This window comes from Peromyscus maniculatus, chromosome 5, assembly GCF_049852395.1.
Source record: "Peromyscus maniculatus bairdii isolate BWxNUB_F1_BW_parent chromosome 5, HU_Pman_BW_mat_3.1, whole genome shotgun sequence".
In the NCBI taxonomy this organism is placed as follows: Eukaryota; Metazoa; Chordata; class Mammalia; order Rodentia; family Cricetidae; genus Peromyscus; species Peromyscus maniculatus.
Window position 1 is genome coordinate 50,247,818 of NC_134856.1, and position 27,060 is coordinate 50,274,877.

Here is a 27,060-nt window from a genome sequence, read left to right on the forward strand (position 1 = left end):
CACTGTCCGATTACTTTATTTCAGGAGGTGAGTCAGTACTAGGTGGATGGAGGCCCAGGGCAGCAGCAGAGGAAACTTTGGCAGGCACAGCCCATGGCACTAGGGCTTTTGTTCAGGAAAGTACTGAGAACCCAGTCTCATGTTTCTCCATGGTTCAGTTCTTCATGGTCACTTTGCATTCAAAGGATCGTAGAGACCAAAAGGAAGGGATTTTTCCAGCTACCAGCCATCTTCAGGCCTCCAGTCAAGATATCCAGTGGACCTATCTTCCAGCTTCCTCTGGAAGGTCAGAGAGCCTCTTTCGCATGGCGGCACCATGCTCCCTGCTCCTGGTCCTCTTCTCTGTATACTGGCAGGAAATAGGAGAGAGGAGACACCACCATCAGTTAAGCTAAATAATGAATGTTTTTACCGACGAGACTCTTTCATTCACAAAACCTGAGATTAGAGGCAGTGATCCCTTGTTCAACACAGACTGGACAACAGCATCATGGATGGCCACTGCATCTCAGAGAAGTCAAGGGACATTTTGAACAGATGCGTTCTACCCCTGTCCCCAGCAGCTCCTCTGTCTAATTACTGGGGTCACTACCTTGAGAGCAGTCTGTTCAGCTGCTGGGCCCTTCTGCTTATCCGAAGTTGTCACAGTGAACCAGTATTTTCCTGTCAACTCCCCTCCTGCCTTCCATCATCCTTGCCTGCTTTAATCTTCAAGTAACTGATGGCCAACGATGACCCTTTTTTCCTCTTTTCTAGGCCAAATGTTACTGTTTTCTCCAAGTGTTTACAGGGCATGGCCTTTTTCTTCTGATGCCTGCAAAATGGCTTATTCTATTGGGCACTTTAATAGCAATGTTCTTTATTAAATTTCAGAACTAGAATTGAACACAGTACTCAAGCCAGTGACTGACAGACAGGGGTGAGGGAGCCTACTTCTGGTGGTTCTCTCAACATTACAAAGAGCAAACAGCTCTTGGAAGTCATTGATTCCCAGGGTAAAATTACAGCAGGTAAACATTCCAGGATCTCTGCTCCATCATCAACTGTCATGGCTCTTGATCCTCCACAAACCCTCAGCTTTTGCAACTGGCTTGCTCCAAATGCAGCTTCACAGGTCTGCAACTGCACTACCTGTCTGGACATATGGCCAGCAGCCACTGTAGCTGACAGGTAACAGAGCATGCAGCCACTCACTATGAAAGAGCACTTTGATTTTTCTCAAATGCTTATTAGCCTGCATTCAAAATAGAATGCTTTAATACACGTGTTTATATGCTATCAATAGAGAGATATGGACATATTTTTAAAAAATTAATTATTCCTCCCTGGGGAAGGGGAAAGAGAGAAAATGAATTAAAACGTGAGCATATATCAACAATGGAACATCTTTTAGGAACCAGAGACATGGAAAGAAAGGACACAAAAACAGAAGATTTAGTAACATCCAATAAAGGACTGAATTCCTCCCCCACTCCCAAGAAGAAAAATATAAAGATTTTCAACTTTTCAATTCCTCTACTTGTCTGGAGCAGGAACCACTAACATAAAGAGCCAGGCCACAGAACCGTTAACAAGCTTCAATCAATACAATTTCAAAACTAAAGATTCTGATTAAAGAACTATATAGATTCTTTTGAATGGCAGTTTTTAAAAATTACATTTATTACTAGACATAATGGCACATGCCTTTAATCCAGCATTTGGGAGCAGAAGCAGGTAAATCTCTGAATTTGAGGCCAGCCTGGTCTAAAAATGAATTCCAAGACAGCCAGAGCTACATAGTGGGACCCTGTCTCAAAAAAAAAAAAAAATTGCATTTACTTTGTGTCTGTTGATGTGTGTGAACGTACACATGTCCTGGTTCAAGTGTGGAGACCAGAAGACAACTGTGAGGAGTCCATTCTCTCTCCCATCATGCACGTCCCAGTGACAGAACTTAGGTGTCCACTTGGCCGCAAGCATCCTCACCACTGAGCCATGTTCTCAGCCCTTGAATAACAGCTTTCCAACTGTTTTCGTCACCAAAAAGTTACTCCAGGCAGGGTGTGGCAGATCATACTGGTAATTCTAGCTGAGTCCAAAGAATGGAGAGTTCTAGGACAACCTGGGCTACACAGCAAAACCCTGCCTTAATTAATTAATTAATTAATTAATTAATTAATTAATTAATTAATTAAATACCAGGGATGAGGTGAGGAAGGACAGACACAGGGGCTCTTTCAGCCAAGTTGTAGGTCAGGAGGCCAAGGCAGCGTGGGCTCTAAGAGACCCTGTGGCAAAAACAAAACAGAACAAAAGGACAATTTGGGAGAAAACAATATAAAACACTATTCTAGAATGCAGACATGTGCTGTAGGAAAAAAATTGACACTGGACTGTCTGTAGCTAGCAGGAGAGAAAGGAGTCTAAAGGTGAGTGTTCAGAAGGTAATGCGTGTAGCAGGCCATTCAAATGAGTTACAGAGCACACTCAAGTCAAGTCTATACTAACGTAGGAAGTCAAGATGGCCTTGAACAAAAAGGTGGAAAGGTGAATGTAAAGTCACTCCCAAGACGTCATCCAAAGACTGGATAAAAAGGACATTAACCAAACAATAAAGTAACGGGGACAGAGGAGGTGCAAATGCAGGGCCAGCAAAGGAAAAGGCAGCAGAGAGGCAGAGACAGGCGACCCTCTGAAGGGGGCGCAGGATACTCCAGCACCCTGGGGCTGAAGATGGCTCCCCGGTCTGGAGGCTGTGCAGCTCTTGCAGAGGACTCAATTTCAGTCCCCAGCACCCAGTCAGGCAGCTCACAACCGCATTAACCTCCGGCTCCGGGGATCCAACACCTCTAGCCGCCGAGGGCACCTGCATGCATGTGCACAAACCTACACACATACACATACTTTCCAAAAAGTTCCAAACATGGATAGACAAAAGAGAGCCTCTGAAGCCACTCTTTTTCTTTTTTTTTCCCCCTTTGGTTTTTCAAGAGAAGGTTTCTCTGTGTAACAGTCCTGGCTGCCTGGAACTTGCTTTGTAGACCAGGCTGGCCTCGAACTTACAGAGATCCACCTGCCTCTGTGCTGGGATTAAAGGTATGCTCCATGACCACCAGGCAGAGCCACTCTTAAGAACACAGGAACTGAAGAGCAGAGCAGACTCTGGAGTAGAGAAGAAAGATCGGACAGAACAGCACTCATAAGCTACAGAATGAAGCAACATTAGATACAGGGGAGGTGTACTGACTAGCTTTAAGTCAACTTGACACAAGCTAGAGTCATCAGAGAGGAGGGAGCCTCAACTGAGAAAATGCCTCCATAAGATGGGGCTGTAGGCAAACCCATAGGATGTTTTCTTAATTAGTGACTGATGGGGGAGGCCCTAGCCCATGGTGGGTGGTGCCATCTCTGGGCTGGTGGTCCTGAGTTCTATAAGAAAGCAGGCTGACTGAGCTAGCCATGTGAACAAGCCAGTAAGCAGCACCCCTCCATGGCCTCTGCATCAGCTCCTGCTTCCAGGTTCCTGCCCTGTTTTTAGTTCCTGTCTTCCAGTTGCTTTGTTCGCTGTGTTTCATCACAGCAATAGTAACCCTAACTAAGAGAGAAGAAAACAGGACATCTTATGAAAACAAACAGACAAGAAGTTTCTATGATGTCCAATTGAAGAGTCACTAACAACATTCAGGACCAGTTGGGAAGAGTTCACAAGAGGCTTTAGTCATGGAAACAGTGGCAAAATTACTAAACTACACAGGGACAATAAGCCTAAACATAGGTAAAATGCTATAAAACTGAATATAGTTGTGGGGGGAAAAAAAGAGCAGGTGTTGGACAGAAACCGCACAGGCTTTGTTTTCTGCAAGCACGTGAAGGAAAAACATTTTTCAGGAATCATCTTTAATCCTAACATACACGTTTGTAATCACGAAGAAAATCACCCTGGATACATTCGCTGGGTGTGGCAGCACATGCCTTTAACCCCAATATTCAAGAAGCTGAGGCAGGAGAAATAGGAGTTTAAAAATCAGACTGGGCTATTAAAAAAAATGCATCATTTTAAAATTTACTCCTATGTAAACAGTCCTTCAAATAAGATGATGCTACAATGATAAAAATTTCCCAGAGTAGAAAATTCACATAACGCAATACAGCTTCAAATATTGTGTTTAAACCTTTCGATCTAAAACTAATGAGGGGGAGCAACTCAAACACACACACAAACTGGAACATGGATTTTTTAGTTCATATATATATCATTATTTATTTTAAAAGGTTCTGGCTATAAATTAACTGATGTGTAAAACAGAAATGGAATTAACTTATTTTCAAAAGTTTAAAATGGATCTGCTTGGTTAACAGTTCCTGGAAAGACAATGAACTGGTACTTTGGCTCTTGGCCCATGCCTAGGTCCTTGTCATAGCCTACATCAGTGTCAGGAGATGATCACACAAGATCCCTGTGGCTTGCTGACAGCACAAAGACTCTAAGATTCTCATTAAAGATGGAAAAAAACCTAAGTTTAGCCTCCTCACTTTACTTAAGGAAACTGAGGCCAAAGACTCTTGCTTACCTACAAACTAACTAATCACTGTCGCCTAAGCATCTCCTTGATGCCAGTAATTTGACTTCTTGAGTTCATCCACCTTGAATTTTTCAATGAAAGCAAAGATGCCTTCTCTACTTGTGTGCATGGAAGAAAGGGGGTGTGGTGATTTGAAAGAAAATGGCCCCCAAAGGGAGTGGCACTAATGGGAGGTGTGGCCTTGTTGGAGGAAGTGTGTCACTGTGGAGGTCAGCTTTGAGGTCTCATATATACTCAAGCCATGCCCAGTGAGTCAGACCACTTCCTGTTGTCTGAGCCAAAATGTAAGAACTCTCAGCTACCTCTCCAGCACCATGTCTGCCTGCATGCCATGTTCCCCACCGTGATGATAATGGACTAAACCTCTGAAACTGTAAGCTGCCACCTCAATTAAATGTTTTCCTTTATAAGAGTTGCCATGGTCATGGTGTCTCTTCATAGCAATAGAAACCCAAACTAAGATGGGGGCAATGTTCTAAAGTTGTTCCCAAAGCAGGGTTCAGTCCTCTCGGTTTAAAAGAGAATGCCATACAAATAAAGTTGATTTTCTGTTAGACTAAAATTATAGTAAATTTAATAAGGGCAACAACATAATATTTTAAAAAAAGGTTATGCTGTTTAACTCTGGACACGGTTCTTACCTCATTCTTCAAGCACTTTCTCATTTCCCGATCAAGATCGTTGCAATAACCAAAAAATTTCAGAATGTTGTGCTAAAGGGGAGAAAGGGGTAAAATATTTATCTCATAATATGCTAACATCTCTGAAACACAGACCGTAAACAGATGCTGCTATGGAGATGGGGTCTACGGTGTGGATCTGTCGGTAAGCAGCCAAGCGCTAAAGGGAATCCCTAGGAGGCCTGCCCCTTGGCAGGAGTGCACGTTTGCAGCACAGAAACAAACAAGTGGGAATGACGTCACGGCTTGGGGGTGGGGTGCTTGTAAGTACGAGGACATGAGTTACACCCCCCCACCCCCCGCACCCACATAGAAGGTGGGCAGCCCAGGAAGGGGACAGCAAGATCCTGGAGGCTCGCTGGCCGGCCACCTAACTGAATCCATGAGCTCCAGGTTCAGTGAGAGACCTGGTCTCAAAAACAGGGTGAAGTGATAAAGACATCAGACACTGGCCTCCACACTCATGTGAACACACAAACACACACACACACACACACACACACACACACACACACACCTCAGTTTAAAAAACAAAAAGGCCTCCTAACCCATCAAAATCTTACATAGCATAAAAGAGTGGAAAAGTTTAATCACAAGGCAGAAGAGATGGCTCAGCAGTTAAGAGCACTTGCTACTCTTCCAGGACCCAAGTTCAGTTTCCAGCACCCACAATGGGCAGGCAGCTCACAACAACCTGTAACTCCATCTCCAGAGGAATCCAATGCCTCTGGCCGCCAAAGGTACCCGCATCCACGTTCTCTTACAGAAAAACACATACAAATAATGAAAAAGTTTAATTACCTAAACCATTTCCTAAGTGCATGCACCATCCCACCCACAGGAGCAAAGACTTACTTCACTAGCAAATGCTGATCCATAAGTTATTGAAGGGGCTGAAGAGGTAACTCTGGTTAAGAGTGCTTGCTGCTCCTGTAGAGGACTCAGATCCAATCCCCAGAACCCACACTGGGTATAATTCCAGTTTCAGGGGATCCCAAGCTCTCTTCTGGCCTCTATGGGCACCTGCACTTATGCATGCACACAGTGTATGTGCATGTGTGTGATTTAAAATATCTTTTTCAGAAGTCATTTAATAAAATGCTTGAGGCCAAAGCCACTTTCTCATGTGCCTCTATCCAAAATGTCATCAAAATACATCAAATATGTACAGGTATCATTAGATGACCTGTACAGGCCACATAAATAAGCCACTAAGAAAAGCCTGTGTTGGGGCTGGAGAGATGGCTCAGTCCCTGATCCTACAGAGGACCCTGGTCTATTCTAAAGCTAACAAGGGGTCATAACTCCAGCTCCAATGGATCTGACACCCTCTTCTGGCCTCCATAAGCACTGCATGCACATGGTGCACAGATGTACACACAGGCAAAACACCCATACACATAAAATAAAAATAAATAAACCTCAAAAAAATTTTAAAAATCTATCTAAAGTTCAAAGTCTGCTTTGCTAGAAGAGCAAAACTAAAAATCTAATCTAGGTTTCAAACCCTGTTGCCAAAACAATGGCTGCCACATGGCCAATGCCTAGTATAGTCAGGGGTGTTTGCCTGTCACAATGTTTGAGGCGGAGCGGGCGGCACAGCGATCTGCAATAATGATCTGCTGTAAATGCTGAACTTGTGCCTGTAATAAGCACGATTTTTCTTCTCTTCCTAATTACGGCTTTCAGGGGAACCAGACAACACATAATTAGTAAGCGACGCCTCGTGCTATTTCTCTCCTCCTTTACCACCACTACAGAAGCACTTCGCAGGTCGACGCTGAATAAATGATCAGAGTTGTTCCAATAAACACTTAAAACAGTCCAGGATTTCCTCTTTGTTACCTAATGGCCTTTTCAGAACAAGCACTTCCTGTGTTTTCCCTAAATGACTTCTGTGACAGCAAATAAACAGGGGAAATACGTTTTCACCCTTTCTAATAAAAAAATAAAAGATGACACGTATACATACATATATACACATCTCCCCACCCCAGTGCATGTGTGACCATGTGTGGAGGTCAGAGGCTGATGTTGCTGTTTTCTTCAATTTCTCTCCACCTCATTTTTTGAGTCAGGGTCTCTCTTGAACCTGGAGTTTTCCAACTGGGCTACACCGGCTGGCTAGCAAGCCCCAGGGACCCTCTTGTCTGAGCCTCCCACACCGCTGTGCCCAGCTTTCACACATGTGCTTGCCTCAGAACTCAGGCCTCACACTTGCATTTACCAGCTGAGCATCTCTCCGGCTGCCCTGTATACGCACACCTTATTTTCCAAATCTAAGATAAAAGCTAACATTTGTCCTTTTACCTCCACGTTAGCTAAGGCCAGAGGAGAATTACACTGTCAGGTTTGTGGGACTGTCAAGCCCAAATACCCCCGGGGAACTGGGACAAAGTAACTGCTGGTACTGGGTGTGTATTCTAAAGCCTGCCCAAAGCAGAAACTGATGAGGTGGTACCTGCGCACCTCTTATAGAGAGAACATTGGAGCAAGCACTGCGGAGGTCAGTCGTGAGTGAAGTGAACCCCAACCCTGCTCTCAGTGCAGAGTGAAGACAAAATGAAGCCATGTCCATACAACAGTGCTAGAGTTCAGGGACACCCTGGGGGTCCCAAGAATTTGTCATCAAGAGATGCACATGGGTGCCCTGGTCAAAATCAGTGGTGATAAAATAAAAAGCATGAACGTGGGGGAGGAGGGATGATAGCGGTATGGAGGAGATGAGAAGATGAGGGGTGAGGACAGAGAGAAAGCACTATATACATGTATGGAGCTGTCCAAGAACTCAATAAAACAGACATACAATTTTGATATAAATTTAAATACTTGAAGCTGGGCAGTGGTGGCACACGCCTTTAATCCTAGCACTCAGAAGGCAGAAGCAGGCTGATCCCTGAGTTTGAGGCCAGCCTGGTCTACAAAGAGAGTTCTGGGACAGCCAGGGATATTATACAGAGAAACTCTGTCTCAAAAAACAACAATCATCATAATAAATTTAAATACTTGAAAACTTCCCCAATAATTCAAGTACTTATCTGCTCTGCTCACTCTCACTCTTCCACAAGAGTGACAGCAGATGTCCCCAGAGGCTGGGGAGAAGTGGGGCAGATGGAATTACAGACAACACTGGTTTCTGGCTTTGACAAGTAGATGTCATTAAGACAGAAAAGGAGGGACAGTTTAAAAAGAGCCGAGTCTGTCTGGACAAGCTGAGTTTGTCTGTGGAAAAGCTAATCCATGGAGTTAATGTAGAGAAGAGGTAAACAGAATTCAGGGGGAAAATGTTTGAGCTGGAGATTTCAGTTGCCAAAATCAAAGAAGAATTTCTCAGGAGGTATAGCTGAGAAACAGACTTAAGGTAGAGGGAAGGCTGCCAAGGAGACCAAGTGTAGTGAAGACTGAGGAGAACCAGGGAAGAGACGAGGTTGCAGACGGGATCAAATGCTGCCCTGGAGAGGTGAGGTGGCTGAAAATGTCGAGTTTACCATACACTGGCCAGTGACCTGGGCTGGTTCAGCATCCTCCCGAGGAACTGACAACCAACCGAAAGAGGAGAAAGCAGACCCTCCTTCCAGTTTGCTCTGAAGCCTGGGATTACTGCAAGGTTTTATGTGTTTGTGTCCTCAGCGAGGGAAAGATGGGAGTCTTTTAAAATGTTAATAGGAAGACTCCCTGCAAAAGGAGGGGAACACAGAGATAAGAAAATGCCTGGTAAAGCCTACTCTTAGTGACTTTATTTCTGGGTGGCAAAGGAATGGTAGCTTCTGTTTCCTTGATGCTTTCTTGAGTTTTTCATACTGTCTACAAAGACATGTATTACTTAAATATTGCCTTTATAAATCAGAAAAAAAATAGCATTAAGGACTTCCAAGTGGCTTTGAGGAAAGCAGCTGCTTTACATTCTGTATTTTAAGTGTAGATGATTTGAGTCTTGCTGACAAATGTAGGCAACACAGGCCAGTAGATCAGAGGCAGCCTGTAGATACTGACAGCTATGGAAATGACATGTGGCTGCAAAGACCACAGAAAAACCATAAAACATGGGGGAATGATGAAAGCGCAGCCAGGCAGGCTCTGCCGGGATGAAGGGGCCCTGTGCTTCAAGAGAACTACAGAGCACGGCACAATCCCTGCATGGAAAGGGACTTCCGGAGTGATAACCTCCTAACAGAGAAAGATAAAAACAGCTACACATATTGGGGCCAGAAGCTGGACAACTTGGTCTGCCTTCCTATCAATTAAACTACTGAGGCAGTGTGTGGTACATACCCAGCATCCTTGGAGAGTGCAGGAAAAGGCAAGAAGTTGCAGCTTTAGTAAAACTTCTATAAAAGTGCACATATGGCTTGCTCCGCTTACATCAGATGCAAAGCCAGGGGCTCAGTCCACTGTGAGCACAAGAGACAGTCAGGCTCCAGGGATGCTGCTTGAGGGTGGTGCAATTCTGAGAGCAGCCTCTTACTGCTCAACTCTGGGGCACACAGAACACATAGAAGGCACTTCTCCAACTGCTGGCCACTGCCAGAGCCACACTCTACCAACAGCACCTCCATCCTTAGCCTATGTTCAAAATCTTTGACTTCAGTCATCCTCTCCTTTGGTGTGACTCATCTGGAATAAAGTTATAATTATCTGGTTTTACTCATGGCATATTTCTGAGTAGAAGAATTAAAGGTATGTGTCACCATGTCCAGCTAAAGGTGTAACCGAGGCTGGCCCTGAACTCCTGATCTTCCTGCCTCCGCCTCTTGAGCATATCATATCCTACCTGAGTAAGGGCCTGAGCTACCACTAGCTTCTCTGTAATTTACCACTGTACACAGCACACTGAAAGTCACCTAGTGCCCAAAGCTGAAACAGCCTGGGCAATAAAACTGTACTAGATTATAACCCTTGTATGCATGAGTCCACACTGATAGGAGCAGGACACCCAGGACTGTCACACAGTCAAACCCTGTCTCAAAACACCCAAAGAAAGAAACATAAAAAAGGCTCTAGAACAGTCCAAAGACACGGTCAAGCTCCAGGTCAGCCGGGGACACACAGTGAGACCCTGCCTCTAAAAGGAAAGGACACAGCTGGAGCATGGTTGGAGACAGCACAAGGCAAACAGCAGTCAAGGCTGTGACCCCAGTGTTAAAACAGACACATACGGCCAGGGAGAGCGCAGCAGAAAACAGTGCTTGCCTCATAAACCTGACAACCTGAGTTTGGTGCCCCCAAACCATACAAAAAGTTGAGTCTGCCATCCCAGTACTGCTAGGGCAACGTGGCAGGCAGAGACAGAATGGGCCAGAAGTTCACTCACCCAGCCCAAGGGCAGGAACAAGAGGGATTCTGCCTCAAAACAAGGTGAAACCAAAGAACCAACTCCTTCAAGTTGTCATCTGCCTCATACACACACACACACACACACACACAGACACTAAGGCACTTGTACCCACATACATACATACACACATACACACACACACATACACACACACACACACACACACACACACACACACACACACACACACATACACACACATACATACATAAGGTAATATTTTTAAAAGTTGAGGAGGCTATTGTAGTGGTTTGAAAGAAAATGGCCCCCAAAGGGAGTGGCACTGTTAGGAGGTGTGGCCTTGTTGGAGGAAGTGTGTCACTGTGGAGGTGGGCTTTGAGGTCTCTTATACTCAAGCTTCCCTCAGTATGACAGTCAGTTGACTTCTTGTTGCTTCCAAGGTGTAGGACTCTGAGCTCCAACATCTGCCTGCATGCCGCCATGCTCCTGGCCATGATGATAATGGACTGAACCTCTGAAACTGTAAATGAGCCCCCTCAATTAAAATGTTTTCCTTATAAGAGCTGCCATGGTCATGGTGCCTCTTCACAGCAACAAAAGCTCTAACTAACACAGTTATTTTGTTTATTTATTGTGATAAAGAGTCTCTCATGTAGCTCAGGCTGGTCTTGAACTTATTATGTTGTGAGGATGATTGAACTTCTGATCCTCCTGCCTTCACATCTTCTAAATTAGTGGTTTTAAATCTGTGGGTCATGATCCCACAGGGGTCATATATCAGATACTTACATTAACAATACATAACAGTAGCAAAATTACAATTATGAAGTAGCAACTAAAATAATTTTATAGTTGAGGGGGGTGAGGTCCCCACAACATGAGAAACTGTATTAAAGGGTCGCAGCACTAGGAAGGCTGAGAAGCACTGCTCTAATAAACGCTGTGATTACAGACATGTACCGATACTGCTGTTTATGCGGTACTGGGTACTGAACTCAGAGCACTCTGGCAACTAAGTTATATCCTCAGCCCTTTAAAAATCTGAAAAAGAGAAACAATTTTTATAAAAAGAAAGAGACCAGACGTAAGAATGAGTAGGCAGACTGCAAAACCAGAAACACTCTTATTTAAGTACAGTCAGCGGGGCTGGAGAGATGGCTCAGAGGTTAAGAGCACTGACTGCTCTTCCAGAGGTCCTGAGTTCAATTCCCAGCACCCACATGGCGGCTCACAACCGTCTGTAATGAGATCTGGTGCCCTCTTCTGGCCTGCAGGGACACATGAGGCAGAACATTTGTATACATAATAAATAAATTAAGTGGGGGAAGTCTGACAGTCTCTGCAATAGTGTTAAGACAACTAGGTATCTATCAGGAAAACAATGAACCTCAAAAATCACACCTCATACCAAACATGAAACTAAACTTCATCCACCAGAGACGGATATAAAAGAACCATATGACTCTAGTAAAAAACAGGGAAATTTTTGTGACCACAGGGAATGCAAAAAGATACTTAGGGCCGGGCGGTGGTGGCGCACGCCTTTAATCCCAGCACTCGGGAGGCAGAGCCAGGCGGATCGCTGTGAGTTCGAGGCCAGCCTGGGCTACCAAGTGAGCTCCAGGAAAGGCGCAAAACTACGCAGAGAAACCCTGTCTCGAAAAACCAAAAAAAAAAAAAAAAAAAAGATACTTAGGACAACTTTAAAAAAAAAAAAAAAAACATAAAAAAAGTAAATATGACTTTACCAAATCTGTAAGTTTCTCTTTGAAATACTTCTTTCAGAAAGTGAAAAGATATGTGTTGGTACACAAGTTTAATCCCAGCATTAGGGAGGCAGAGGCAGGTGAATCCCTATGAGTCCAAGGCCAGCCAGGGCTACATGGTAAGACCCTATCCTAAACGAAAGATTAGCAATACCATAGAATGGAAGAAAATAACATACTTATCAGATTTATATGCCAAATCATTAAAAAAAATTTAGATAACTCAAATTTTTCAATATAAGGGAAAGATGGTATAAGTAGCCAAAATGAACATGAAAAAAAATCTTAAAATCATTAGCCATCAGAGAAATACACTCTTAAAACCAAAAGGAGACATTACTACATCCTCATAAACAGACTGAGATTAAACACTTATAACAAGTGTTGGTGAGAACATTAAATAGCACACAATGGAAGAGTCTGGCAATTTCTTATAGACACCACACAAATTGGTGCACACAATTTCTATGCATCCAAGATACATTAAAAGATGTCCACACAATTGCTTGTAAACAAATGTTCACAGCAGCTTTATTCAAAACAGTACAACTCCAAACAAGCCAAATATCTACCAGTATGGAGGTAAGCTGTAGAACACTCGGACAATGCACCACATCTGTGAGTATGGAGGTAAGCTGTAGAATGTTTGGACAATGCACCACATCTGTGAGTATGGAGGTAAGCTGTAGAATGTTTGGACAATGCACCACATCTGTGAGTATGGAGGTAAGCTGTAGAATGTTTGGACAATGCACCACATCTACGAGTATGGAGGTAAGATGGGCAATGTACCACCCTCAGAAATAAGAGCCTGGGAGCCAAGGACACAGCAAATAGCACAACAGAGGCACAATGGGCAAGAAGATGCATAAGTTATATTTACAACAAATGCCGCCGCAGCAAAGCCCATCTATATTGACAAAAAAGTAGTGGGGAGCAGTTCCCAGGGCCAGTGTGAAGAACAGTGCAGACTCTGTGGGGCACTGATGTGAGGGGACATTTTGTATCGACTGCAACACCATGGCAAGCGTGTTGGTCAAACTCAATAAATTGTACACTTAAAATTATAAATTTTATTATTTATGTATGTATTGACCATGTTAATTCTTGAAGTTTATCTTTGGTTCTAGAATTTGAGATGTAACCTTTACTGTATAAAATCTTTTAGAAAAAAAAGCAGAACCAAATGCTTAAAATGATTCAGATTTATAACAGTCTGGGACCAAATGTCAATATACAAATAACAGGTGACACAGAATAACTTCTGAAAGTGGCATGTGCACACTCACGCATGGCTGGCAAAGCGCAGCTTTCGGGAGGTGGCTCTCCCCTTCTACCGTGCGGGTTCTGGGGTCAAATGCAGGTCTTCAGCTCGGCAGCAAGTGCTGGGACGGAGCCACCTCGCCAGCCCAACAAAGAATAGTGGAAAACAAGGGCTGAAACCCCTACCCTAATTCATTACACAGTGAGTACAGATGAAAAGATGGCATCCCGTGTCTAGCGTTACAACCTAAGGACCCTCAGTGACAAGACAGAACTGTCACTATGAAGTCTCAGGCTCCCTCCCTGTCAGCCTCGCTCCTTTTCTGTCCTTGCCTGCAACTTACCATATACAGCACTGAAACGTCCTCTACTAAATCAGCACAATCAGCTCCTTTTTAAATAACACTTTACAGTTTTACTTTAAAAACCCTAAAGTTGTAGTTCACTTATTTCACCTGGCTCATTTTCCAGCTAGGTCGAGTGTGCGCAGGAGCTCTTAAGTCCCCGCCCCCCCCCCCCCCAAAACAGGGTTTCTCTGTGTAGTCCTGGCTGTCCTGGAACTCACTCTGTAGACCAGGCTGGCCTCTAACTCAGAGATCCTCCTGCCTCTGCCTCCCAGGTGCTGGGATTAAAGGCAGTGTGCCACCACCTCCCAGCATAAGAACACCTAATTCTTGATCTGCATATATATTGGGAACTGTCTGGCCAAAGGATGTTGTCATCAACAGCATTCTTTGACCCAATAAAACATCTGTCTGCAAAGACTATAGGCATCACTATCATATCATTCTTTGGGTCCTAATCTTGTTCATCTGAGTGGCAGTCACTATTACTAAATGTGATATACCTACAGTTTACAGTATCATGAGATAAATAAAAGCACAAAGTTAAAGAAAAACACTAATGCTTCTTAAAACCATAAATATGAACCAAATATTCAATATCTACAAAAAAAAAAAGTCAACTTGATTTAATGTAGTCCCCACATGGGCTCATTTTCTACTTTCCATTCTACCAAGACTTAAGTAAACCCATCATACCTGGCCAATCAAAAACTGCAGCTAGTTACCACATACTTACATAAAGTTGACTATCAAGGAGCAGACAACCTTAGAATGATGCCATGTGATCAGGAACTGGAGGTGTACTAACTGTCCCAGCATCCTTCAATACAGAAATGATACACCTCACTGTGAGGACATGCATTCCAACTACTGCACAGGACTGCACAGGCTCTCTACCTTACCAGTCATAAAGAGCACAGAATCACACACAAGCAGCTCACACCTGTTACTAATGCACTGCCATTGTCCCCTTGTGCTAAAGGAGAACACTTCACATTAGAGTTGTACCTAAGTTTCACTTGTGCGTTACGGTCACTCTTCTGAATTCTTACATTTTTGTGACATTCCTTAAGCAAGTTAATCAAGACGTTGCATTCCTCGGTGTGCAAGTGTGGAGACAAGTCAGGATGCATCTTTAGGAGGACGAATAAATGCAGGGCGACCTGTGAACACAAGAATGTCTTGAGTATTCATGAATACACTTGTATTTTCAATGAGAGCCATCAAGGACCTTTATCAGAACAGTGTCAACAGTGAACCAACTGTGCGGCCTTAGCTCCTTTACAGTGACAGAAACAGCCAGCACATTCCCTGGACTTAGAGGGCCTGCAGGTCCAGAGGAGGAAAGTGTCCCTCACCCAGGAACACTTGCCTACATCAACAGCTGGGCCGTAAAGACTCTCCTCACACTCCTGGAACTGGTTACTACTCATCTTATTCAGGTGAAGTTTACCAATGTGAGAATTGGCTTTTTACTTCTTTTTAACTGTATGCTACTCTGAGGCAGTTATAAAGGGCTGAAAGTCAGTCTCACATGAGTGTGAATTAATGCAGACTGCTTTTTAAACATCTGGCTGAGAAAACTTAGCTAAATACTGAAGTGAGACAATAAGCCGTTTTCAAATTTAGCAATCTGTGCACAAACGTAATTACTGCAGCAAAAACAGAAACCCAAGATGCCAGAAATTAGTGTAATGGGTCAACCACAAAAGAAAAAATTAGCAACCAAGGTTAAGGAAAAGCATTATTTTAAATTGTCTGCTTTAGTTATATAGTGTTATTCTATATTTTAACTACACTTTCTAACTCAGAAACATGACCAAAAGAACCACTCCATCGCTTTAATCTTTTTTTTTTTTTGGGGGGTTTTTCGAGACAGGGTTTCTCTGTGTAGCTTTGCGCCTTTCCTGGAGCTCACTTGGTAGCCCAGGCTGGCCTCGAACTCACAGAGATCCACCTGGCTCTGCCTCCCGAGTGCTGGGATTAAAGGCGTGCGCCACCACCGCCCGGCCCGTCGCTTTAATCTTAAAAGCTCCAAAAAAGAAAACATAAGAACTACCCCAGATCTATTAAGAAAGCCACAGTCAGCCTGGTGTAGTGGCCTGTGCCTTTAATCCCAGCACTCGGTAGGCAGAGGGAGACGGATCTCCATGAGTTTGAGGCCAGCCTGGTTTACAGAGTGAGTTCTAGGACAGCCAGAGCTATTACTCAGAGAAACCTTGTCTTGGGGAAAAAGAAAGAAAAGAAAGAGAGGGAAGGGGAAAGGGACGGGAAAGGGAAGGGAAAGGGAAAAGAAGGAAGAAAGGAAGCAAGCTATTGTCTCCAGGCATAGTGGTGCACTCCTTTAATTCCAGCACTTGGGAGGCAGAGGCAGGCAGCTCTCTGAGTTGCTGGAGAGCCTGGTCCACCAAGTGAATTCTAGGACAGCCAGGGCTACACAGAGAAATTCTGTCTCTCTCAAACTAAACAAACAAACAAAAGAAAGCTGAGGGGAAAAGGGCGGGTGCTGAGAGGCGGCTCAGGATGTAGGAGGTATGTATGAGCTTGCTGTCCTTACAGAACTGGAGTTCCATTCCCAGCACCCACATCAAGCAGCTCACAATCCCCTGTAACTACAGCCCAGGGAATCCAACACCCTCTTCTGTCCTCCAAGGGCACATGCATGTACACGGTGTGTGTGGCACAGGCACACACACTCACCAATAAGAGTTGGGTTGTTTTTTGTTTTTTAAGTAAAGGAAAATAAGTGTGGGAGAGGCTGGGGGGAAAAGAAACTGGGGGACTGTAACCCTTGTACACTGCTGCTGTGACATAAAATGGTGCGGCCACCCTGAGAGTCATCTCAAAATATTCCGGAAACCCACACCTGCAATCTCAGCACTCAGGAGGCAGAAGCAGGAGAGACAAGCTCAAGGCTAATCTGATACAGTTGCATAGCAAATCTCCAGACAGCCTAGGCTACATAGCAAATCTCAGGACAGCCTCAGCTACATAGCAAGACTGTCTCAAAAAGGAAAAGAAAAGGACCAAGTTTCATCAGTGAAGAGTGCTTCCTGCTCTTGCAGAGGACCCAGGTTTAGTTCCCAGAACCCACATGGCAGCTCACCAGTGTCTAATTCTAGTTTGGGGAGTTCCAATGTCCTCTTCTGGTCTCTGCCAGCAATGCACACACATTATGCAGGGGAATCCCTCATACTTAGAAAGTAGATGTTTGTTTGTTTGTTTGTTTGTTTGTTTGTTTGTTTGTTTCAAAAAAGGGGGAAAACGAAAATAGAATTACTATATGACCTAACAATTCCACCCCTAGAAATACCCCCAAAGAACTGCAGGCAGCATCTAGAAGAGATACCAAGACACTGACACACAGCAGATTATCCCAACATCCAAACAAGCAACCCAAACATCCACAGAACTAGGTAAGCACTACCTCGGCCACACACAACAGGATACCATTAAGCCTTAAAAGGAAAGTAACTACATGCTGCAACGTGGATGAAGTTGGGGATATGTTGAAGAAAATATTCCCATCTCAAAAGATTAAAAAAAAAAAAAAAAGCCCAGCACAATGGTGCTCTCTGAAATACTTAGTCTACATGTCAAGTATAAAGTAGAGTGATAACTCTCAGGTGCTGAGAGAAAAGACATGAAAGTTGTGTAAGGGACACTTTCCTTTTCACAAGAAAAACGTGTTGCCATGAAATATGGTGGTGGCTGCCGTACAACATTAACCTGTTCGATACCATGCCCAGAAGTGGTTAAGATGACACATATTTCATTATAACCAAGAGAAGGAGAGAAGAAAAAAATATGTTTGACAAAGAGTTCTTAGATCAATCAAAGGATCATCCATAAAATAAAAATTCGATTATCTCACCAAAATTAAAATCTTTTGCCCTTTAGAGAACACAGTTAAGAAAATGAAAAGCCCCAGGCTGGCAAGATGGCTCAGCTGGAAAAGTCACTTGCTGCTGATAGCCCAGGACCCATGTGGTGAGGAGAACTAACTCTCAGAAGCTGTCCTCTGACTGCCACACAAGCACCACAGCACACACGTGCCCCCCCTCAACCCCCACCCCCAACACACACTACTGTAGAGAGCTGAGGAAGAAGTCCCGAGTGAACGGGTGTTGCTGACCTAATCCCAACCATGTCAAGGACTCTATAGCCTCAGACCCAGGGCGAAAATGACAAAGCCTTCTCCCTGAGGGCAAGGCTCAAAGGGAAATGACAAAGCTGTCCCTCGAGTCTGTCTGGATATTAATAGAGTGTGCAGAAATGTCCACCACAGCTTTGTCCCCAATCCCACCCACTCCCGGGTATTTATGGCCTGAAGACTGCCCCCCTTCACAGACTGCTCCTACAGAGATTAGCTAAACCTGTCTCCTTGGTCCAGCTGTCTACCAGAAACCCTGTCTCCTTCTTTATCTGCATGTATCACCCACTGTCTTCCTTGATTCAGCTGCACACAGTAACCCCACCTCTCCGTTCAATAATAAACATGCCGAGTGGCTGTTTCTCCAGCCATGAGCCCAGACCCCCTGATCCCAGTTTTTCTGTCTCTGTGTCTGTCTTTTCTCCATTCACTCATCTGCCCGGTCAGGTCTGTCCCTGGAACCATGCTCAATGAAGCAACATACAAAAATAAAGAAATGTAATTAAAAAATCAAATCTTGACTAAAAAAAGAAAATGAGAAGCACCATTGGGATGATGATGCTGTGACAATGTCATCAACTATGACATACACACAACTCTAGTTTCAGGATCCTGACAGCTCTGGACAGGACGAGGAAAGGAGGGTGTGGGGGGACCTCCGTGATTTCTGATCAGTTTTACTACAAACCTAAAACTACTCTAAAAATTACAATCTATTAAAATAAACAAAAGAAACCACAAAAAGTGATTTGTAGACTTATCTAAGAATATAAAAAAAAGTGTACTACTCAGTAAAACAACCCAATTTGTAAGAGCCATAAGATGGGCAAAAGATCTGAAGAGATACTTTTAAGATATAAGAATAGTTTAGTTAAGGAGGCACATAAAAAGATTCTCAACACCGTTAGTTCTTAGGGAAATGCAAATAAAAATTAGGAGATACCAAGATGCCTACCAACATAGTTCAGCAGATGTCCCTTGATAGTGGAGGTACATCCAGATACACCCATTACAAGCTAAAAATATTGTAGCTGGGCTCAGCATGTAAGACCAGGTGATCTTTCAGAGGCCACAAGTTCAGTTCCCAGTGTCCACATCAGGTGGCTCACAACCACCTGGAAACGCCAGCTCCAGGGGATCTGATGTCTTCCCCAGACTCTGCAGGCTCTTACACTCAAACATGCACACACCCACAAACAGATATACACATTTACATAAAATTAAAAACTTCAAAAAATAAATTAAGCCAAAAATATATCCGGTATTTCTAACACAAAGTCTCTTTTATAATGAAGTACCAGTTACTTCAAATATTGTTGAATGTTGTATTGAAGGTGAAAATAGAAAGGCTGTGTGGGTACCCACCACTAATGTACGCACCTGGAAGCGCACTGAACTAGAATTAGTGGCTGAATGGCATGGATGCTGGTGCTGTTAACACGGTCATCAGTGACCTCTTCTGATGAGGCTGAAGTAAAGCTGTGGAAGGCACAGAGGTAATGATGACACTTGCTGGCTTAGTAAGCACTGTATTACTAAGGAAAATGCCAAGCTCTGACTTTGTTTTTTGTGGTGGATTTCTCTACAGCAAGCAAGAGCATCCTGTACCTACCTGTCAGCACTCACAAATCTCTCACAATGGCCGTCCTTGCCTCCTAGCATCTGCATGTCCTAGCTAATAGGAGCAAATGCTTCTGCCGGTGTCTTGGCTGTGAACTTTCTTGGTGTCTTGGGCATAACTTCCTCCTGAGCTTCAACTGCTTTACTTCTTTCTTCCTGCAGCTCCATCAGCTCTTCACTGGAGTTCCTCAGCCTTGCTGCTGACAATCTCAAGAATGTCTTCCTCATCGATGTCCTATTCCAGCTGTTTCTAGAGCTAACACCTTTTTACTGCACACATCATCAGCATCTTGGTCAAAGCCCTCAAGTGGACTCACATACATCTTCAGAACTCTCTTACAGATGCAGTTCATACACTTCTGGGTGACTTCTTCCCATGCAGCAGCCATAGTCTGGATAGCACTCAAAAGAGTAGAACCTTTCTAGAACCCTAGTAGTGTTTGGAAAGACTCTGTGGCTTCCCCAGCCTATGCAAATGCCTGGCTTAAACGATGTGCTTTGAACACAGCTACCGCACCCTGGCCCATTTGTTATAAAAGTATGGTGGTGTTCAGCAGCAGGTACAACACTTTCACATCAGGATGCATGTCAGCCACGTGCTATGGATGTCTTGGAGCATCATCTAGTATCAGAAGAATCTTGAATGGGACACTGCTTTGCCTACAATATCACTGGCTTCTGGGATAAAACAGTTCAGAAACCAACCTACAAACAAGACTGATGTCATCCAGACTTTCTTGTTATGGTGATAGTAAATAGGAAGTGGATGCTTGCTCACATTCTTGACTGCTCTAGGATCCTCCAAATGGTAGATTAGAAAAGGCTTTAATTTGAACCCTGCAACATTTCCTTCCAAAGGCAGAGTTACATGGTCTCTGAATCCCAGTATTATCTTGGGCTCTTGATGAGCATATGCACATTCTGACATATGCTTCCAGAACAAGCTTATTTCATCAAAATTAAATATCTTGTCTGGTAAGTATTTCTGATCCACAATTACCCTATGCAACTCTTCCTTACAAGCTTCAGCACATTCAACACCAGCAGCCACTGCCCCATCACTGACCTTAACACTATGAAGATTATGACACTTTTTGAAGCACGGGAACCACCCAGGGCTTGCTGTATACATCTGTGTATATGTAGGATCAGCATGCTCTTTGAGCATGTTGAAAAGCCCTCTTGCCTAAGCCTGGATCATCAGCAGGCTGAGTGGCATGATCTGCACTTGCTCTTCTATCCACCACACAAGCAACTTTTCTGTATCGATGATCAGCCCAGCCCTTTTCTTAGTGATGACAGTGAACTTAATAAACGCTGATGATTTCACTGCCTCACCGATTCGTTTATCCTTCAAGATGGTTCAGATTGGGCTGGAGGGATGGCTCAGAGGTTAAGAGCACTGGCTGCTCTTCCAGAGGTCCTGAGTTCAATTCCCAGCAACCACATGGTGGCTCACAACCATCTGTAATGAGATCTGGTACCCTCTTCTGGCCTGCAGCATACATGCAGACAGAACACGGTATACATAGCAAAAAAAAAAAATAAATCTTTAAGATAGTTCAGATTGTGAACTGGGAAAAGCCCTGACTCCCCTGAGATGACCGTCACTGGCTGGCCACCTTTGTGCTGGGCAATATTTTGAGTTTCATCTCCAGAGTGATCTCCCTCCTCTCCTTTACACCAGCGGGATACACAGATGGGCATTTGATAGACATGATGGGATGCAAAACCACAATATCCAAAAGTACTGGCCACACAGACCCTGTAACATTTTCCCTTGTGACCCTGCGGCTGACTGGGAGCTATGGCTGGCCACATGCAGTGACCTGCCTTCAAGACATCACATCATCAGTCAGGGAAAAGACCAAATGCAGCACCTGATGATGGGTTTCTGCTGACCGTGCACTGCTTTTGCATCACTGTGAGTTGACCACCTTTATATCAGGTACATCTGCAATCAGAATCAGACAATACCAAGCAGAGTGAGGGTGAGGAGAAATGGGGTCAGGCACCACTACAGAGGACACATGCAGACACCCAGAGAGACAAAGTAGAACACACACACACACACACACACACACACACACACACACCACACACACACACACTTACTGTAGCTCCGCATCTGCATACCTGGGCACCTACCCAATATGGAAAGCCCAAGTTCACACTAAGACGTGTGAACATATGCAGAAGCACTAAACTTTTATTATTATTATATTGGTTTTGTTTTTTAAAAATAGAGTCTCACCAGGTAGCCCTGGCTGATCTGGAACACACACTGTAGAACAGACTGGTCTTGATCTCAGAGGTCTGCATGCCTCAGTCTCCCAAAGACTGGGATGAAAGATGTGTACATCGGGATAGGAGCATTAGTTTTAAGAGTTAAGCCTGGGAATGTAAAGCCACCCAATGTCTAACAACCAGGTATAAACATAAACAAATGTGACTTAACTATACAATAGAATACTTGTTAGTTACATGCTCTAATCCTGATGAAAAACCTACGCTGGATGAAAGTGGACCCCAAAGATTATACAGGGAATGGCTCTATTTCAGACAGTATTTACAAAAGGTTACATTCATGGTCACAGAAACAAAAAACCAAGCCACTGGTTGTACAGGACCAAAGGTGAAAATGAGGTTAATTTGTAAATGGACACAAACAAATAGAGCAGTGGTTCTCAACCTGTGGGACAAGACCCCTTTGGAGTTTCCCATATCAGATAACCTGCACATCAGATATTTATATTATGATTCGTAACAGTAGCAAAATTACAGTCACGAAGTAGCAATTCTGAATGAAATAATTTATGGTTGGGGTCACCACAACGTGAGGAACTGTACTAAAGGGTCACAGCATTAGAAAGGTTGAGAACCACTGTCTTAGATTGATGAAAATGTTCTAAAATTGGGTCCTGGTAATAGCTGTACAATTCTACAAACTTACTAATATCACTAAATTTGCTTATAATGGGCAAATTTTATGGTATGCACATTCTATACCTCAAATTTTTTATTTAAAAAAATCTGAGAAATGTGTGTGTGTGTATATATATATGAAATTCTCAAATTGCCTACCTCATTCCCAACAAATACAACAGAAAACTTAAATAAATAATGCCCAAGGACTAGAGCATAGCCACTATCTTAAATTGCAATTTTATCTGCCCACTGTTCAATTCAGTAACTACTAAACACACATACACACCACAGCTTAAGGCTATAAATCAGGCAGTTCCACCCAGCTAAGTATTTGAAATGGGAAATGAAAACACAGGCAAGTTCAGATTTTGTTTGCTCTACACTGACTACATGTCCTTCTAACGACACAAATTATATGCCTCGGAAGCATGAAGGTTGATATAGTTCAGCAGTGTAAGTCCTTGACTACTGTTAGGGTGTTAACCACCAGACTCTACCGTGTATAATAATGTGACAGAATGGAGAGTGGAGTTAATCTTGTTTTCATCTCGCATATTTTTTCTGAAAGCACACTGATTTACCATCTAGAAAATGACTTGAGCGTTTTGTTTCAAAAATGTACTTGTCAAAATATTTTTGCACATTTTGATCAAGCAGCCCTCAAATTTGTTCCTTTACAGTTCAAACATAAATTCAAGATGCTCAGAAACAACTTCTTTAATTAGCAAAGCAGACACATGGTCTCCGACTTTTGATGGCCCACCTTATAATTTCTTGACATCACTATCATAGAAAGATGACACACATTCAGAACCTGTTGTTCAAACCTTAAGCTTTTCATAAACTAGCAACATACAGGTCAATGCTGTCCTGTCTCATGGTGCTGGGCAGTGGTAACTAATCCTAGCTCCCAGTGAGTCACAGAATATAGAGAAACTATCTATGCACTAAAGTATACTGGATGGCTATTATTTTTTGAAGCATTATGTTTCCCGTTTTCACAGTCTTTTCATGTCTGGAAAATGTGTATGTGTATATGCATAAAATATTCAATATTTTATTTAAAAATGACGCTTTGTGTTTAAAGATTCTGCTCAACCGTAAGCATTCTGGGCATGGTGACATAGACCAGGGTAAGCAATAGTGTTCAGTCTATTAGGTGTACGAAATGCATTGTTTTTTTTCAGAGTCAAGGGTCAAACCAAGGGCCACATGTCATGCTAATCAAGCACCCACCATTGCACTGCATCACCTTGACCTTTAAATGAATCTTTGACTTACAGTATTTAACTTACAGTGCAAAACCTGTACATAATCCTACCAGAACTTATCTGTGCTTGAGAAGGCCTTGGCTGCTAATCTACATATGCATATTATATACAAACACAAACACACATAATTGTATGTATTTTCTTCACACCATAACCAAAGTTTACATAAATTATGTATACTACTACAGTGCCAGCCAGAAAACTTGTTTTCATTTTCTTTTTAACTGAGAAATAAAAATGGGCTCTTCTCATCGCTTACTCTCGATGGCTATTTCAGACTAAAATGTTACCTTTGTTTTCTTCTACTCTTGGCAAGAAGAATGCTATTTAACCTAAGTCCTAAACACTCAATCTTATCTAACAAATCCTTTCCTTTAGCACCAGGTGGCACATTTTTAAAATAAAGAGACTCTAGAACAAGGAAAAGCATGCTAATAACACAGAGGGTATCATAATAGGTAAGCTCCCTATATTTTAATAACATGTTTCTTTCAGAACAGTGGTTCTAAACCTGTGGGTCATAACCCCATCGCATTAGATATTTACATTATGATTCATAACAGTAGCAAAATTATAGTTATGAAGTAGCAATGAAATAATTATATGGTTGAGGGACACCACAACATGAGGAACTGTATTAAAGAGTCACAGCATTAAGAAGGTTAAGAACTACTGTTTTAGAAAGATTGTGCTACTGTGTGGCTGCCTAAAAAAGAAATTTACACTACAGTTGCCATCGCTAATCATTTGCAATAAGCAAGGAGCTGGGGAGATGCTCAGTGGGTAATGCCTGTAACCCTTAACGAGGAAACAGACAGGTAATACCCCAGGAGGGTGCTCAATGCCCAGCCAACCTAGCCAAAATAGCAGGCTTACCCAGGTCCATGAGAGACCAGGTCTCAAGCCAGTAAGGCAGAGAGTGACAGAGCAGACTTGACTGGACTGAGCCCCAACCCTGCAACACACACCTGCAAACACCATATATAAACACCACACACAATTAAAAACAAACTTAATTAAGGCCAGCAAGTTGGCGCAGTACATGATGACTTGAGTTCAGTCTTCAAAACTCACATGGTGGAAGTGGAAGGAGAAAACTGACTCCAACTAACATCCTCCAACCTACACACACACACACACACACACACACACACACACACACCAATGTAGTGCTGCTGGGCACAAAATACAAGTCTAAAAGAGAAGTCAAGACTCTGATATTTGAAAAATTAATAAAATGAAACATGGAAAAAAAAAAGCCAAGGAGAGAAAAGTTATCTTTAGTCTGAAGATTTGTTTTCTAGAAAAAACTGAAAACTTACCCTTGATGCTTCTTAAATGTATCTCTTATTTTAAAGACAAGGTTTCAGGTAGACCTTGAACTCTTCATCCGCCTGCCTCTACTCCTGAATGCTAGGATTATTGGCATGTGCTTGCTGCCTAGCCTAGTTTTATGTGATGTTAGGAACCAACCCGAGGGCTACCTGCACACTAGGCAAAGCACTCTACCAACTAAGCTACACGCCCTGCTGCTTAAAATATATCCTTAAAAAGCCTACACGTTTGGCCCATGAGACGGCTCAGCAGAAAAAAAGACACTTACTGCCAAGACTGCCTGGGTTTTGTCCCTCAGACATATATGATAGAATAGACTCCTACAATTTGTCCTCTGGCCTCCCACACACACACCATGGCATCCACTTGCCACCACCCCACCCCACCCCGCCACACACACACATACACTCAACACACATGGTCATATCTCAACTATCAAGAAAATAACAGCACATTGCCTACTACTTTTGAATTCCATCAAAAACTGCTTCTCAAGAAATAGGTCTCCTCTGCATTATTCTGGAACAATCTTAACCAGTACCAGGTAGGCAGGTAAGCATTCTGTCAAGTGAAGGGGAATTTTAGAAGAAAAAAAAAAATCAGTCCGCACACATGTGATAGAATAGAAGCTTGTGAGGTAGTCGTCTAGTAAGTACATAGAGGAAGTGCCCAATAAATGTTTATTGAATGCTGGAATTTATCACTGAACGGGATGAAAAGAGGCTCATTTTCACTTCGCTCAACCAAACAAATACAAAGGAGGCCTGAATGTACAAGACAGAATGGATGTCACAAGCGAATCCCTTTGCCAGTGCAAAGGTGTATACATTTAAAGTGGGTTTTGTTATTGACACAGTCATGTAGTCCAGCCTGGCTCGAACTCACCCTATGTACCTGAGGATGACCCTAAACTGATTCCTGCTTCCACCTCCCCAGTGCTGGGATTAAGGCACGAGCCACCATACCGTGCTTGTTTCGTTTTGTGTGTGATTTTTGCAAAGTTTATAGCAGAGGTTTCTAATATTTCGACTCTACATACATCTATTGTGAAAACACAATCACAGTCGTCCTCGAAGCCTATAAAACGGACATGAAACGTTACTTTCCTCGCCAAGTGTACCGTGGGCATCTTTGTAGATACCCACATCACCAGCCAGTTAAGTGACTTTTCTGTACAAGAACTTTCACGGCACCCAAAACGCACTCCACCAGATGCCTGTTTCTGCAGGCAGATCCCTAGATTAGTAACCATCCAAAACAATTCACTGAGCCCTCAGTGTCACAAATCTCCAAAGCGCTGAGACAGGGTACGCATGCTCAAGGTCGCAAGGCCAAGAGCGGCGGGGAGAACACGGTAAGAGTGTGACAGCTCACGCCCTAGGCTCACCAACGGAGTGTCCCTAGCAAAAGTCCAAGGGCACGGACATGGGTGCACCCCGGGCCGCCTTAGCACCCTCCTAGCGCGGCGTGGGAAGCCGAAGAGCCGCGTCTTCGCGCCATAGGCTCCCAGAGGCCCGGAGGCGTGGGGCTGCCCGACACTCACCGCCGCTTAGCCCCCACGGGAAACTCTGATAGAAATGTCACGGACATCGAGCCCGCAGCTCCGCCGAGGGAACGACTCTGTCCCGCCTCTCTGCGCATGCGCCGCCCGGCGTGCCTCGCCCCGCCTGGACTGATCCACTATCCGAAGCTAAGGGGGGGACCAAGTGCTGGTTCACCAAACACGGCGGGGACAGAAAACAACATGGACTGCAAGGAGGGATTCTAGGCAGAGATTAACATTATTTATCTGATTCTTTCCCTGAGTAGAGCGACGCCGGGGGCTCGACACGTTTCCCA

At 43.6% G+C, this 27,060-nt stretch overlaps 1 protein-coding gene and 1 long non-coding RNA gene across 2 annotated transcripts; one reads left to right on the forward strand and one right to left on the reverse strand.

Moving 5' to 3' along the window:
• Positions 1–26,912, reverse strand: Cmc2 (C-X9-C motif containing 2). Its single transcript, XM_006986336.4, has 4 exons — positions 26,765–26,912; positions 14,967–15,077; positions 5,207–5,278; positions 1–349 (listed from the first exon to the last, which is right to left on the reverse strand). Exons 2-4 carry the CDS (start codon positions 15,045–15,047, stop codon positions 263–265), a joined length of 240 nt encoding a protein of 79 aa, XP_006986398.1. The 5' UTR covers positions 15,048–15,077; positions 26,765–26,912; the 3' UTR covers positions 1–262.
• Positions 13,004–21,021, forward strand: LOC143273324 (uncharacterized). The gene is made up of 2 exons (XR_013051326.1): positions 13,004–13,081; positions 19,850–21,021. It is a non-coding gene; the product is annotated as an uncharacterized LOC143273324 (long non-coding RNA).
• Positions 26,913–27,060: the final 148 nt, after the last annotated feature.